This window comes from Phyllobates terribilis, unplaced genomic scaffold, assembly GCF_046119375.1.
Source record: "Phyllobates terribilis strain yellow unplaced genomic scaffold, ASM4611937v1 Scaffold_3__8_contigs__length_932513732, whole genome shotgun sequence".
In the NCBI taxonomy this organism is placed as follows: Eukaryota; Metazoa; Chordata; class Amphibia; order Anura; family Dendrobatidae; genus Phyllobates; species Phyllobates terribilis.
In genome coordinates, this window is record NW_027362763.1 from 720242595 (window position 1) to 720259682 (window position 17088).

Here is a 17088-nt window from a genome sequence, read left to right on the forward strand (position 1 = left end):
GAAAATTGGTTCCCACTGGATTATAGGCTGATCGGAGTCTGATTAGCATAATGGAACTGTTTTTCTCGGATGGAGAACACACCGTGTGACCCTAGCTTTCTAGAAAAGTTCTCTTTAGAGTTGAGCGCGCAAAAATACCCAAATGTCTTGCTCCTTGGTCCGGCATCCATACCGGTCTTCCGTGGCAGTCGGACCAAGGCAGTCTTCACTTCTGTGATATCATCCTTGGCACCTCTTGCTAGTCCCGGCAACGTGCGTCAGGACATCGTGTGTGATCACATCTTGTGACGTCATGGTGCTGCGGGTCAAGACGGGAAGGCTACACTGACCCGGCTGCCACGGAAAACTAAACTGGAGGCCGGATCAGGGCAGCGTGAATCCTCCTATTCATCTCTAGCCCCCCCACCTCATCCACACAGTAGTAGCAGTGCCGCCATATGGCACTCCGCCAGTAGGACATGTTCACATATCACGTATTTACCTATGGCAAACGTGACATTTACTTAAGCATCCTCTGTAGCAATCCAAAATAGGCACTTTTTTGAATTAGGATTAAACTAATTCAGTAAGGCTAATCCACAGGCTTTTATTTTTGCCAAAAACCGTGGTAATCTGGTTTAAAAAAAGTTGTAAAATGAACGTTAAACCCTTTAATTTAACCCCAAACCTTCCATATACATCAGGTAAGACACATCTTGGGTACAATACATCTCCGAACTGCGTCTATGTGTCATACTCGCCTAGCATTTTACACCCTACCATGGAGATCCCTTTTTGCAAGCCTTGTGTACGGCCATGTGACCGAATTACTATTTTACACCCAGATACGAGTTTGTGCTAAAAAGTAAAACAGACGCAAGTGCGAGATTTTTACAAAAGATTAAGAATGAGACCTAAGTGACGGACTCCAGTGCAATTTCCCTTTGTAGCAATTCCGGCTTACGAGCGCACCTCCATGCGCCCCGCGGAGAGGTTTACCGGGTTTTTTTTTTTGTCATTTGGGGTGAAGCCTAAATTACAGGTTAATTTTCGAAGCTGCAAAGTGACGCTAACGCGCAGATAGGAGCACTTTGAGGATATTGCTTCGGATTATGGTCATGTCACGCTCGTGGAAACATTGCAGCAGGTGATATGCAACCAGACGAGAGAGTTCGAGCTCAGAGTAATTTTGCGTAGTCAGATTTGGATACATTTAATTTTTTATTTAAGCAGTGACTGTCGTACCTAAAAAAAAAAAATCACTAAACTTTGAAACAATGGCAGGACTGTCTATCGAGATGCATGATCGACAGCGCAGAATGCGAGAGAGATAGATCTATAAATACGGAGAGAGGCAAGTCTGTGATTGCCATTTCATTCAGCGAGAAAAAATTCAGCTTTTCAAAATGATGGCAAAACAATTATCCCATAGTAAAGTACTGACTCTACCCAATTCCCACAGCATGAATAGAACTGTTTTAGGTCAAAACGATTAATTAATGAACGATTATGGTGCCAGTCAAACGGACAAGCTAATTGACTTCAGTCTTAGAATGCAGGATTGTGAAAAGATATTCTCCGCGTACATAACAGTGATGGAAAGAAAATTAAAAGAAAGACACTGGGGAAAAAGAGGAGGGGGAAAAAAAAAGCTCTTAGATGTAATAATAAAAAAAGAAAAAAAAATAGGTTCCAAATCTCGAGCAGGAGACGTTTTACATTTTTTATTGTAGTCCAGGATAATTCCTACAAATGAAACCAGATCAGAGAAGAAATATACAACCGAGCAAGTAAAGAGGAAAGAAAAACAAAAACTGGTAAATTACCATTTCATGGGGTAGTTTGTGGGTTTACAACACAGTCTGTATGTTCACATAAGTGAGCAAGTAAATAGCACCCTACAAGGCTAGGATCACAAAATCATCTGAGAAAAACAGCGGGATCAGGGCAAAAAAACTCCTCCATCTTCTCCATTCTGTTAGCCAATGAAAATCAGCCACTCTCAGATGTCATCCGAGTACAGTCGGATTTTCCAATGTTTTGTCGAATTGCACTTGGATCAAAAATCCGGTAGTCTGCACGAGCCTTTATAAATGTACCTTTTACTTATTAAGAAAAAAAAAGCACACTTTTATAGAAAGCCAAAAATGAAGTGTGAACTAAGATCTGGGAGGGACATGTAGGTCTACTTTCCTAATATAATACACCCCATCATAAAATGTAATTTTGGTTTTCGAGTCTATGAGGATCTGTACATCAGTTCAAATAGATGGGATACATTTACACAAACACCAAATAAGTGCACAACAAATTTTAATACATGATGTGAGCAAAAAATAAAATACCAGTATAAACTCTAGTATAAGCCGAGGCACCCAATTTTACCCTAAAAAACAGGGAAAACATTGACTCGAGTATAAACCTAGGGTAGGAAATGCAGCAGCTACTGGTAAATTTCCCCATCCTGGTATGCATGGCGCCCCCCTCATTCCCAATCCTGGTATGCATGGCGCCCCCCTCATTCCCAATCCTGGCATGCATGGCACCCCCTCATTCCCCAATCCTGGCATGCATGGCACCCCCTCATTCCCCAATCCTGGCATGCATGGCACCCCCTCATTCCCCAATCCTGGCATGCATGGCACCCCCTCATTCCCCAATCCTGGCATGCATGGCACCCCCTCATTCCCCAATCCTGGCATGCATGGCACCCCCTCATTCCCCAATCCTGGCATGCATGGCACCCCCTCATTCCCCAATCCTGGCATGCATGGCACCCCCTCATTCCCCAATCCTGGCATGCATGGCACCCCACATTCCCCAATCCTGGCATGCATGGCACCCCACATTCCCCAATCCTGGCATGCATGGCACCCCTCATTCCCAATCCTGGTATGCATGACGCCCCCCTCATTCCCAATCCTGGTATGCATGGCACCCCACATTCCCCAATCCTGGCATGCATGGCACCCCACATTCCCCAATCCTGGTATGCATGGCACCCCTCATTCCCAATCCTGGTATGCATGGTACCCCTCATTCCCAATCCTGGTATGCATGGCACCCCTCATCACTACACACATGAAATAATAAACACTTCTACTCGCCTTCCTTCCCTCTGCTCCAGTTCTGCCAGCAGTTGATCTCAGCATCTGAGCAGCGCATGACATCATTGCCATGTGTCCTAACACGCTGAGGTGAGCTGCAGGGATATTCAATCCTCTCCACGCCCATGGGAGTGGGGAGGAGTGAATATTCATACTCTCTAACAGCGGGCACAGAGTATCGCTGAGCCGCTGCAGGAGCCGGCGGCTGCGATTGACAGTGTGTGCCATTAAGGAGAATGAATATTCACTCCTCTCTTCTCCCATTGGCGTGGAAAGGAGTGAATAATCATTCTCTTTAGTAGCAGGCACATGTGATCGCTGCAGAAGCCGGCTACTACCTGTGCCCGCTCCTCCGCCACTGCTGCCACCACCCCACCATCCACCGCCAAAATTCTAAGTATATATTTGAGTATAAGCCGAGGGGGCTTTTTCAGCATAAAAAATATGCTGAAAAAGTCAGCTTATACACGAGTATAAGTCAAAAATTGGGACCACAAAAATATCTAAATGTTGATTTTATTATAAGTTTGCACCATTTTTTATAGTTTTTTTACTGATAGCGATATACTTTAGTAAAAGTTGGTCAAAACCATTGATTTTGGCTGACAATTTAATATGTATCATCGAGGTGCCCTGACTCTCCTTTAATAGCAGAATAGGACATTTTGGCCAAGTGGCTACTATCTTTGTTCGAAAAGATAGCAAGCTACTATCAAAGGCTTATCCCCTTCATTCACAGACCCATCTATAGCTGTGGACACACTACATATTTGTTGGCCATGGGCCATGGATGTCATTGCGATCACCTTCTGATCCTTCCAAGATCAGAAGTATGGCAGACTTTGATGAAACTGGCCATACACATGACATCAATCCAACAACCCTAGAAGAAAGATACATGGGTGGTTACGACTCCTACCTGAAACTTTCATATATGTGCCCCACAATCAAGTGTCTGCTTTGCGATGTTAAAATACATACACGCTTTATTTTCTAATCATGACATAGACATGAAGTCTATAACTTTAATAAAAGGGTAGGGGGTAGGGGGTTGGGGGAGGGAGTGTAAATGCAAAATATTGATTGATATTACGGTGGAGTGCTGCGGTATTACGCACAAAGCTTAAGCTAAGTGGCAATTTACCTAAGGGCTTCGCTGATTGAAAAGCTCTCAAACCTGAAAAAAAAAAAATCACTACAGGAGGAGAGAAAGGGGAATTACAATAATTAAAAAAAAAAATCTTAAATAAAAATAGAACCCAAATCCTTCCAGCTTTAATCTGCAGCAGATGTCGGCACTTCGTTAAAACAAGACTGAACCGAAAAGGTAACAGTTAAAGGCCTCCAGGCAGGGGAAGGGTTAAAACAAATTGGCCACCGTTTCATCCAGCGACTATAAGGAATCTTCAAGGAGACTAGTGATGAAATCCTCACCACAACTAATCCTCACCCCCCAAAAAAAAAATTTAGCTGTGTTGAAGGCTTTGTAATTTCCCTAGGTACAATTTAGCTGTCACTTATTTTAAAATTTACTCAAACACGCATTTCGAGCAGCTCTAACTTCACATGTCAAGAGCTTTCCAGCCAATTAAGTCTACACTGGAAGTCTGTGTTAAACAACTGAATGATTAGACAAGATAGCTCATTTCCTTGCTCTTTTGTTCGGCATGAAAAAAAAAAAAATGCCACATTTACATTATCAGACTCCACGGGATTTTCTGACAGAGGGGGAAAAAAAAATATATAAAAAAAAAAATCCTCCCTATGGAACACTATCCGTACAAAGCACATCAAGCCAGTGATTTACCAATCATCCTTCAAAGACCAATAGCCATAAATGTAACTTAATTACGACTCCGCGATCCCTGACAAGGAACCATCTCATCGCTGTCTTATCCAGTACGTACGCCTTTGTCCTGCTGTAGTTCTTAACTGTAGCAGTAGGGTTTGCCTTCGATATTGTGGCAGGAGGTGGCCTCATTTACTTACTACGCAAGATGACGAAGCAGCAGCGGAAAGGAGTATTACTGTATAAGCCTGTATGTGTAATGCGTCTCATTGTAATTATACACAAAAAATGTCTCTCAGTCATTCTACCTGCCCCTCCACCCCCCTCAGGCCGCCCCTCTGGCCCTCCACCCCCCTCAGGCCGCCCCATCCGCCCCTCTCCATACCCCTCAAGGCTGCCCCCCTCCTCCATCCCCTCCAGTCCGCTCCCCTCCACCCCCCCCCAGTCCAGTCCACTCCCCTTCACCCCCCCCAGTCCAGTCCACTCCCCTTCACTCCCCCCAGTCCAGTCCACTCCCCTTCACCCCCCCAGTCCAGTCCCCTCCATCCCCCCCCCCCCCAAGTCCAGTCCACTCCCCTCCATCCCCCCCCCCCCCCCCCAAGTCCAGTCCACTCCCCTCCATCCCCCCCCCCCCCCCAAGTCCAGTCCACTCCCCTCCATCCCCCCCCCCCCCAAGTCCAGTCCACTCCCCTCCATCCCCCCCCCCCCCCCAAGTCCAGTCCACTCCCCTCCATCCCCCCCCCCCCCCAAGTCCAGTCCACTCCCCTCCATCCCCCCCCCCCCCAAGTCCAGTCCACTCCCCTCCATCCCCCCCCCCCCCAAGTCCAGTCCACTCCCCTCCATCCCCCCCCCCCCCCAAGTCCAGTCCACTCCCCTCCATCCCCCCCCCCCCCCAAGTCCAGTCCACTCCCCTCCATCCCCCCCCCCCCCCCAAGTCCAGTCCACTCCCCTCCATCCCCCCCCCCCCCCAAGTCCAGTCCACTCCCCTCCATCCCCCCCCCCCAAGTCCAGTCCACTCCCCTCCATCCCCCCCCCCCAGTCCAGTCCACTCCCCTCCATCCCCCCCCCCCCCCAGTCCACTCCCCTCCATCCCCCCCCCCCCCAAGTCCAGTCCACTCCCCTCCATCCCCCCCCCCCCCCAAGTCCAGTCCACTCCCCTCCATCCCCCCCCCCCCCCAAGTCCAGTCCACTCCCCTCCATCCCCCCCCCAGTCCAGTCCACTCCCCTCCATCCCCCCCCAGTCCAGTCCACTCCCCTCCATCCCCCCCCAGTCCAGTCCACTCCCCTCTATCCCCCCCCCCAGTCCAGTCCACTCCCCTCTATCCCCCCCCAGTCCAGTCCACACCCCTCTATCCCCCCCCCAGTCCAGTCCACTCCCCTCCATCCCCCCCCAGTCCACTCCCCTCCCACTCCATCTACATCCTTCCCTCTCACTCTCTCCATCTAAGCCTGTCCATCCGTCCCTCTCAATATACATCTATCCGTTAGTCTCGCTCTGCATCTACATCCACCCATCCATCCCCGTCTCCAGAGTCTGGTGAAATAATGACCGGAAGAGGAATTTACAGAATCTTGTTGATCCTCGCTGATGTTGGATACGCTGAATTGACCATTGCTGATATTTATTCATGAGCTTGTGCAAGTACACAAGGCCTGGCGATATGTATGACTTGTAACAACATATTTAGTGGCAATAGTCTATTGTAGTCTGCTCTGACTTACGACTGCTATTGATATTCCACCTGATGAGTTTGCCACCTCCGAGGCGGTAGATTAGCCCCCATTCTTTTGTAAAGGAACTGATCTGCAGCAGAGGCCGCTAGACATTAACTTAAGTTGCACTATTCAGCTTTGTTCAATTATTACATATGGCCAGAGCTGATAACAGCTGATCAGTGAGGGTATCGGAGCCCCACCAATCCAACAGATCATCAATATTTTATGCCCAGACCACCCCTTTAAAAAGGTATGGCTGATAGGTGACCCTTAATCACCTACAAATAGAAATTAAGTCATTTACAGAAAGCAAGGTTGCTGAGAAAGATCAATACAAAAGCACCTGGAAGATGGGGAAAGGTCATTTTCTCCTAATAATACGCACTATGAACTTTTCAAGTAACAACTCTCATGTCAATATGATAATAATAAAAAGAATTAGTGTGTGTAAGCTTAAACTCCACCAGAAAGCTCCTTTTCCCTAACATTACAATTCTGCATGGTTAGGGCCAAAGGTTTTGACCCCGAGTTACGTTATTTTTTGTAATTGTTATTATTTTTAATAGGTTTATAGTGTAAATACTGTATGTTTCTGCAGCTCACTCCTCAGCATTGCCAAGGATATGGCTTCTGTCGACTGCTTATCTACTGCTGGAGGCCTAGCTTAGGCTGGATAGTAATATGTAGACTATATGTAGAATATAAAACACAAAAGGTCCCGATTCATCATATCGTTTTTGCTATAAATTTTGGAGTCCATAAAACTGTTTATAATGTCAGCTCATAACTGTGCAAAAATTTTTATGAATTTTACTTAAGTCCTGGCCAGCTCAGCCTAAGCAGACAGACCTTTGCGATGAGGTGGTCGGCCGGTAAATTCATCATTTTTTGGGGCAGAAAAGTGGCAAAAACATACGCTGGCCCTGCCTGGCGGACATTTCTCACCTATTAATAAATTTGGTGGCTCTTACTCTGGCGCAGTGTTCATGAACAATGGAGTGCAATGGTGTCTCTATATTCATAAATATACTTACTAATGGCACACATAAGGATGAGGAACTACCAGCAAGCAAAAAAGAAAAAAGAGCACCCAGAAACACCCAGAAGCGACAAGAAAAAGGACAGCCAAGAAGGGAAGAAGAGTGGTGGTGGGAGACTCACTACTGAGAGGAACAGAAGCAGCTATCTGCAGACCGGACAAAACCGCAAGAGAAGTATGCTGCCTCCCAAGGGCTAAGATCAAGGATGTTACCGACAGGATACAGAAGCTCATCAGTTCCAAGGATGTCCACCCATTTCTTCTGATACATGTTGACACCAATGACACGGCAAAGAAGGGCCTACCGACAATCTGCAAGGACTTTGAAGCATTGGGGAAGAAAGTAAAAGAACTGGATGCGCAGGTAGTTTTTTCTTCTATCCTTCCAGTAGACGGGCATGGCGTCAGGAGATGGAACAGGATCCTTGATGTGAACAACTGGCTGAGACGATGGTGCAGACAACAAGGATTTGGATTCCTGGACCACGGTGTGAAGTACCTCTATGACGGACTCCTTGACAGAGACGGACTACACCTCAACAAACCCGGGAAACACACATTCGCCAGGAGACTCGCAGCACTCATCAGGAGGGCGTTAAACTAGAAGAAGAGGGGATGGGAAGAAAAACGCCAGACACGAACATTCAACCAGAGAACATACTAATGAAAGATATGAAGTGCGACAAAGAAGGTCCAAGACAAGATACTTGGAAGGGAGGTAAGAAAATTTCTAATACAATCCACAGGGAGAAGATTGGAACAAAACAAAATCGTGTAAACTGCGTGCTAGAAAATGCCAGGAGCCTGACAAACAAGATGGATGAACTGGAAGCAGAAATATCTACAGGTAACTATGACATAGTGGGAATAACCGAGACATGGTTAGATGAAAGCTATGACTGGGCAGTTAACTTACAGGGTTACAGTCTGTTTAGAAGGGATCGAAGAAGTCGGAAAGGGGGTGGAGTCTGTCTATATGTAAAGACGTGTCTAAAGCCTACAATACGGGAGGATGTATGGGAGGGAAATGAGGAGGTCGAGTCCTTATGGGTGGAGATACATGGGGCAAAAAACAATAATAAAATTATCATAGGAGTCTGTCATAAACCACCAAATATAGCAGAAGCCACGGAAAGTCTATTAATGAGACAAATAGACGAAGTAGCAAAAAATAACGAGGTGATTATTATGGGGGACTCAACTACCCCGATATAGACTGGGAAACCGAAAGCTGTAGATCTCAGAAAGGAAACCGGTTTCTGTCAATTATCAAAGACAATTATTTGTCACAACTTGTGCAGGAACCAACTAGAGGGACGGCCCTTTTAGACTTAATATTAACTAACAGGCCAGACAGAATAACTGAGGTGCAGGTCGGGGGGCACCTGGGAAATAGTGACCACAACATTATACAATTCCACATGTGCTTCAGTAGGGTGCCCAGCAAGGGAGTCACAAAAACACTGAACTTCAGGAGGGCAAAGTTTGATCAGCTAAGAGATGCCCTTCACCTTACAGACTGGGATAGTATCTTCAGTAATAGGAGCACGGATAGAAAATGGGAAATTTTCAAAACAGTCCTACATAGTCACTGTAGAAGGTACATACCTTATGGGAATAAAAGGGCTAGGAATAGGAGGAAGCCAAATGTGGCTAAATAAGGAAGTCAAGAGGGCAATGAAAAACAAAAAAAGGGCTTTCGGTAAACTTAAACAAGAAGGCAGCGAGGAAGCGCTAATATCTTATAGAGAAAAAAACAAAATCTGTAAGAAACAAATAAGAATAGCAAAAGAGGAGACAGAGAGAATAATTGCCAAGGAAAGTAAAACGAATCCCAAACTGTTCTTTAACTATATAAACAGTAAAAGGATTAAAACTGATGGAGTTGGCCCATTGAAAAATAACCTGGGTAAAATCATAGAGGGCGATGAGGGTAAAGCAAACCTACTCAATAGCTTCTTCTCCACTGTTTTCACAAAAGAAAACAATTTATCGGAGGAAATGCAGAGTGATAAAGTAAATCCTCCACTAAATATCACCCACCTAACCGAGGAGGAAGTTCAGAAACGCCTAAATAATATCAAAATAGACAACTCACCAGGCCCAGATGGCATACACCCCCGGGAACTAAAAGAATTAAGTAATGTGATAGACAGACCGCTGTATCTTATATTCAAGCACTCTTTATGGACAGGGACTGTCCCACTAGACTGGCGCCAAGCAAATGTGGTACCAATATTCAAAAAGGGGTCTAAAAGTGACCCTGGGAACTATAGACCAGTCAGCTTAACGTCTGTTGTGGGTAAATTGTTTGAAGGATTTCTTAGAGATGCTATTGTAGAATATCTTAATGATAATAACTGTCTAACTCCATATCAACATGGATTCATGAGGGATCGCTCCTGCCAAACAAACCTGATCGCCTTCTACGAGGAGGTGAGCTCACAGCTGGACCGGGGAGAGTCAGTGGATGTTGTATACCTTGACTTCTCCAAAGCGTTTGATACCGTGCCACACAAAAGGTTGGTATATAAAATGAGAATGCTTGGTCTGGGGGATAATGTGTGCAAGTGGGTAAATAGCTGGCTGAGTGATAGAAAGCAGAGGGTGGTTATCAATGGAGTAAGCTCAGGGTGTGTCAGGGTTACTAGCGGGGTGCCTCAAGGGTCTGTCTTGGGCCCTATATTATTTAATATATTTATTAATGATCTAGTGGAAGGGTTGCATAGTAAAATAGCAATATTTGCAGATGATACTAAAATTTGTAAAGTAGTTAATACAGATGAGGATAGGGCACAGCTACAGGAGGATTTAGATAAATTGAGGAGTTGGGCCAAAAAATGGCAAATGGGGGTTCAATGCCGATAAATGTAAGGTCATGCACATGGGAAAGAAAAACAGCAGTCACCCATACATATTAAATCGGAAACCGTTGGGGAAATCTGACATGGAGAAGGACCTGGGCGTCTTGGTTAATAGCAAATTAAATTGGAGTGCCCAGTGTCAGGCAGCAGCTGCGAAGGCAAATAGAGTCATGGCATGCATCAGAAGAGGAATAGGGGCATATGATGAGAACATTGTTCTTCCTCTGTATAAAGCGCTGGTAAGGCCGCACTTAGAATATTGTGCACAGTTCTGGGCTCCGGTGCTCAGGAAAGACATATTGGAGCTAGAGAGGGTACAAAGGAGGGCGACTAAGGTAATAAAGGGAATGGAGGGACTAGAATACCCAGAGAGGTTGTCAAAATTAGGCCTATTTACATTGGAAAAGAGAAGGCTTAGGGGAGACCTCATAAACATGTATAAATACATCAGGGGGCAGTACAGAGATCTCTCCCATGACCTGTTTATACCAAGGATGGTGACAAAGACGAGGGGGCACACTATGCGTCTGGAGGAAAGGAGGTTCCTGCACCAGCATAGAAGGGGATTCTTTACGGTCAGAGCTGTGAGACTCTGGAACTCTCTGGGAGAGGAAGTGGTGATGTCCAACTCACTTAATGAGTTCAAGAGAGGCCTGGACGCCTTTCTTGAGAACAATAAAATTACATCTTATGCTTTGTTAATTAATCCAGGGATTTAATCTGACTGCCAGATTGGTGTCGGGAAGTGAATTTTTCCTCAATGATGTAAATTGGCCCATACCGCATGGTATAGGAATAGCGGAATAGCTGCAGTGCACAAGAAATAGGCTGAACTGGATGGACGCTTGTCTTTTTTCGGCCTTATAAACTATGTAAAGCCATGGGACATTCCCGCAATATTATGCCAAAGTGAATCTCATTACAAAAAAGCTAAAAATGGTCAACATATTCCTAAGTGATTCTAAGCAAAAATGTCACCATCTTCGATCGATAAGAAGGACACCACCTTGGAGGACCACTACTTACTTTTTCAAGTGTACCATCACCAACGGCGCGCACATCCGGCTGTTGGGATTGATCAGTCCCAACATCACGCCGTACTCGTGGACGAGGTTCACGGCCTGGGCGTCCCCTTTCAAGGCCATGTTGTTGAGGATGTGGAAGAAGTAATCGGTGGCGGACTCGTTCATGGGGACATCTTTCTCTTGCATCTCCTTCAGAATGTTAATAGCGTCTACAATAGAGCAAGCACAAAAGGACCCTTAGGTAATTTCGTGGAGTGAAAACAAACTGTTATTAAAACAGCATTTCCAACCCAGCAGGAATGTAAATTCTGGTGTATAATGCCGATTTCAAGTTAATTACTACTTGCATTTTCTAAACGAGACTACAATTATAAATCCACAATAGCGCGGTTTTATCATTTCCCTGCAACTGTGACTACAAATTACAGATAGGAGCCGCGTGCCCACTTTCACCGTGTAACCCTGTACTGTCTGCCCTATAGCGGCACGATCTTACTAAATGGATGCTTTTATCGTTCAATGCCAACATCTGCTAAATCACGGCATTGTTTCTTCAGCAGATGGCTTGTCAGGAGGCCAGATAATAAAGATGTATTTACAGTGTATATACAGCCAGACTAATGGCCTGATACCGATAGGGTCTGTTTGCTGTGTCGATACTAATTAGACAAGCAGAGCCAATGAAAGCTTTCCAACAGACTGCATGTTAAAACATTAGGCTCATTAAGCCTCATTAGGAAGGCAGAAATAAACATTTTGGTGTGTGGGATAAGTAAAGGGGATTTACATTGCGTTGTTTCTTAATTATCGCACAAGCAAAATGTTTTGACCAATTTACATACGAAATGCAGGGGGAGGAGGGGGTACGGAGCCAAAAACAGGCACATTTCTTCCCCTTATAGGTCATTATTTTATTTTTTTTCTCCTTTCTTCAGGTTACACAACGGTCAAAGCACTCACGAAATCACAAAAGTTATAAGAATCATCCCAATGCCAGGCAAGGAAGTGGTTAAGCGAGCGAATCTGGAATTCCGTTTGTTTTTGTATTTTTGATTAAGTGACAGAATCTGGAATTCCGTTCTGTTTTTTAGCATTGTGATGTTCCTCTGTTATTCCTCTTGACAATGCTAAAAAAAAAAAAAAAAATTGACAGCTGGGTGGTTCCTCTCATCCTCGTCGATGTAAAGGTTTCCTATTCGCCGCATTGGTAATGGATTTTATATATAAAACTAAATCTAAGTAACCAATACAGATATTATTACTCGGATGCATATTCATAGCGAGCACAATGGATGTCAAAACAGAAAAAGCGGCAGAACGCAATTCCTGTACCCCTGTAATATTACAATAGAAAATATTTTAGGAATCATCAGCTTTTAGTTTGAAAGAAGAAACACAAAGCTCCGGAGCAGAAAAAAAAAAAAAAAAAAATATGAACACATTTCTTTTTATATTATAAACTAGCTCTATGAAGTTGTTTTTTTTTTTTGTTATTTAATGGTGTTATACATTACATTTTATATAGCATTTTTTGGATATTTAAAGTGAAGAAAAAATAAGTTTTTGATTTTTCTTCAGGGTAGATTCACATGAGCGCTTTAAAAAAAAAAAAAAAAGAACACACGTCTAAGCTTTATCCAGAAAAGTGGGATGATTTTTTTTCTCACTAGATGCTACTGTGGCTCCGCATGGCATCCAATTTTTTTAATTAATTAATTTTATTTTATTTTATTTTTACACACTTATAGACTTCAGTGGGCGAGTCTCACCTGATTTACAGAAGAAACTAGTACGTGCTGCCATTTTTTATTCACACACAGATTCGGTTTGTGGAATAAGCAAAAACGGAGCTCGGACCGAAAATACGTTTATGTGAACGAGCCCTCAAAGTAGTAATACACCCATTTCATCCGACAATCTCATGTGTATGGAGGACTCCTGACTCTTCCCATACAGATGATGTCAAGAGAGAGGAGGATCCAGCAGTTTGAATGTCAATGCCCAATCCTTTTGTTTTCAGGGGGTAATAAGCCGCTGCCAGATTTGTTTGGCAGCGGCTTTCTCCACGCTCCCAATTAAAAAAAAACAGTGCCAGGAGAGATAGGGGTCTGTCAAAATAACTGTAGCTTCTTTACACTATGTTTGTCCCTTGGTTTTCCAAGGAGAGAACCTCTTTTAATGTAATCTACCTGGCAAACAAAAAACTTTTAGCGTTTACAATTCTGGAGCATCTTTTCTTACAACTCTGAACAGTGCTGTTCCTCCTGGGCGTCACCAGATGGGGGCATGTGGCGATAGGTCCTTTAAGACTTGAGCTACACGTCGACACATGTTGCACGACCAGAAACATTTCTGCACCTTGCTGTCGATTTTAGAGCTTGGAAAAATACTAATTGATGGATTTGGTGCAGTCTATCGTGTATAGGGAACCCCCACCCCGTCCATTCGGCTCTTCCCCAACAGATACAGAGTTACAGTATAATCGATTTTAGACTGCAGACCCTTTTTGTTCTAAGGCCAAGTTCACATGCAGGTTTCTTCTTTTTTTTTTAGTTTTTTTCTACAGCCAAAACCTGCTCTCTCTCGACAGTAAAACCACAGTGTTCAAAACTTCAGTTTTCAACACTTTTTTTTTTTTTTTTGCACCGTTTTATGAGTGCGGGTGACCTACTTTGTCTACAGGACATTTAATAAAGATTGTTTTGTTCACTAAAAATGATGAGGAAAAGCTGCAAAAAGTTTTGTTACCTTATTTGCAGGGTTTTTCTTACTGCTTACTATGGGTGAAAAAAAAAACGCTAAAAGAACTGACATGCAGCAGATTTAATAAAACCGTTCCCAAATTCAGCCAGGGAAAATAAAACAAAAAATCAAGAGTGTGCATCATGTTTCTCAGTTTTGCTGGTACTGTATAAAAAAAAAAAAAAAAAAAAAAAAAAGAAGCTTTTAATGCGCATGAAAAAAATATAAAACTCCGCATGTGAACACAACCCAAGTCCAACAAAAGAAGTGCACCAGTGTCAACAGCTATCTAAAGTGTATGTGGGCTTAAGTCTTGCAAAAGTCCGTTTCCAACACATCAAATCGCGATTTACTTTTCTCTAGGCCATCATAGGGGGGCGCCATACTTGGATAACATTTTAAAGGTGCCATGATGTCTCAATGGATGTCAAGTCGCCACCCATGAAAACCTCACAGTACAGCATTATATACAGACATCCACATAGATCCCGATTCAATACAATAAAGCCACTTGTATTTTTATTTATTTATTTATTTATTTTTTACCGTCAGCCATTTATCGCGCCAAATTCTTCACAATGCTCTTTATTTCTGTCCTGGTTTTCTTGCGACATTTTAGCGCAGAAAAGTCAAAAACAGCTTTAAGAAGTGGACTTTTTTCTTACAAAAAAAAAAAAATATATATATATATATATATATATATATATATATATATATATATATATATATATATATATATATATATATATATATATATATATATATATATATATATATATATATATATATATAATTTATTTTAGTAAAAGTCGTATTTCATGAAATCGGTCTACAACCTTTGGATAAGTTGTCCGGGAAAAAATAAATAGTGCAAAACTTACAGAGCGTAAAGGGCACATACTAAAGCCAATCAAAAAGGGCAAATTATTCCAGAAAAATGGAGAAACAACAATGATGAATCGGGGCCACAGTATATATGGCTGAGAACTGAGGAGAGCTTTCACGGGAGGGTGTGAACGAGCACTTGCTTCCCCTCACAGATACTGTAAATAGGACAGCAGTGCATGCTCAATTACACCGCCAATGTATTGACACGATGGGCATACGAGAGGCCTTAATAGCAGTATTTACATATCTATGCCATTCCCATGCATTTCCAGAATAGTGGGATGTTGGAAACCTGTGATCCTAATTACCAGTGACATCCTATAGTCTACTTTCTATATATACACACACATCAATGCCGTTGTCTGGATGAGTCCTGCATCCGCTATACATTAACTAGGAGAGTTAGCTGTGTTACCGCGCCTAGATGACAAGTGCCATGCCCTCTACAAATGAACGCGGAGAGTCCAGCCCGCCAAAATATATGTACCATATTTTTCGGACCATAAGACGCACTTTTTTCCTCCAAAATTTTGGAGGAAAATGGGGGGTGCGTCTTATAGTCCGAATGTTGTATGTGGGTGTATAATGGGTGTATATTTATGTGGGGTGTGGGGGGAGCGGTTTCGATGGAGGAGAGAGGCACAGGAGGCAGGAGCCGCCCGCTGCAGCCTACACTGTCCCCGCTGCTAAAGAAAATGAATATTCACAGCTCCCCACACCCATGAGGCGCGGGGAGCACTGAATATTCATGCTCCTTAATAGCGGTATACAGTGTAGCCGCGCTGCGGCTGCTGCCGGCCATCTCCTGTGCCCGCTATTAAAGGGCATGAATATTCAACCTCTCTCCGCGCCTACGGGCGTGGGGAGGGGGTGAATATTCATGCCCTTTAATGAGCGGGCACAGCAGATAGACTTCAGCAGCAGTGCGGCTCCGCTGTGTGCCGGCTATGAAGGAGAGTGAAGTCACTGCTCCCCACGCACACAGTCCCGGCGTGGGGAGCAGTGACTTCCGGCAGCTGATCTCTCCATGTGAGCCGCGGATGGCAGTGACGTCATGCGTAGCTCACATGGAGAGATCAGTGCAGGCAGACAGGATGCAGCGCTGGAGGAGAGAAGAGAGGTGAGTAGGAGTGTTTATTTTTTTTTAATGTGCAGCCTGACGGGGATGAGGGGTGCCAGGCATCCCAGGATTGGGGATGAGGGGTGCCAGGCATCCCAGGATTGGGGATGAGGGGTGCCAGGCATCCCAGGATTGGGGATGAGGGGTGCCAGGCATCCCAGGATTGGGGATGAGGGGTGCCAGGCATCCCAGGATTGGGGATGAGGGGAGCCAGGCATCCCAGGATTGGGGATGAGGGGAGCCAGGCATCCCAGGAAAGGGATGAGGAGTGCCATGCATACCAGGATTGGGGATGAGGGGTGCCATGCATACCAGGATTGGGGATGAGGGGTGCCATACATACCAGGATAAGGATGAGGGGTGCCATGCATACCAGGATGGAGGGATGCCAGGCATACCAGGATGGGGATGGGGACCACATATAAAAGGAAGGGGGGCAGCATATATACCAGGATGGGGGATATTATCAGAATTGGGGGACATTACCCCTATACCAGTGTCAGCAGAACCACCCTCCCCCTTAAAAGTGCATCATGACCACATTTTTTCTTACATTTTTCTTTTTAATTTTCCTCCTCTAAAACCTAGGTGCATCTTATGGTCCGGTGCGTCTTACAGTCAGAAAAATACAGTACTTCTGTAGGTAGAAGTATAACAATGTTTTAACTGTAGGAATAATTACAAGCAGGAAAAAAGAGAAACAGATCTTTCCTACACACAAACAGGGAGAGAACTGTCAATCAAGCCAGAGGAACCGCCCAGTGGCCACTTCTCCCTGCACCTGGCTCGTATTAAAACCATGGCCCCAATTCGTCAAGG

The 17088-nt window shown here is 44.4% G+C and overlaps 1 protein-coding gene across 1 annotated transcript in view; it reads right to left on the bottom strand.

Annotated features, from left to right (window-relative positions):
• Window positions 1–17088, bottom strand: part of LRPPRC (leucine rich pentatricopeptide repeat containing) — a 146030-nt gene that overhangs the window by 61608 nt on the left and 67334 nt on the right. The window contains exon 23 of the mRNA XM_073672042.1: window positions 11521–11728. Coding sequence (XP_073528143.1) covers window positions 11521–11728 — 208 coding nt within the window. The remainder of the gene's footprint in view (window positions 1–11520; window positions 11729–17088) is intronic.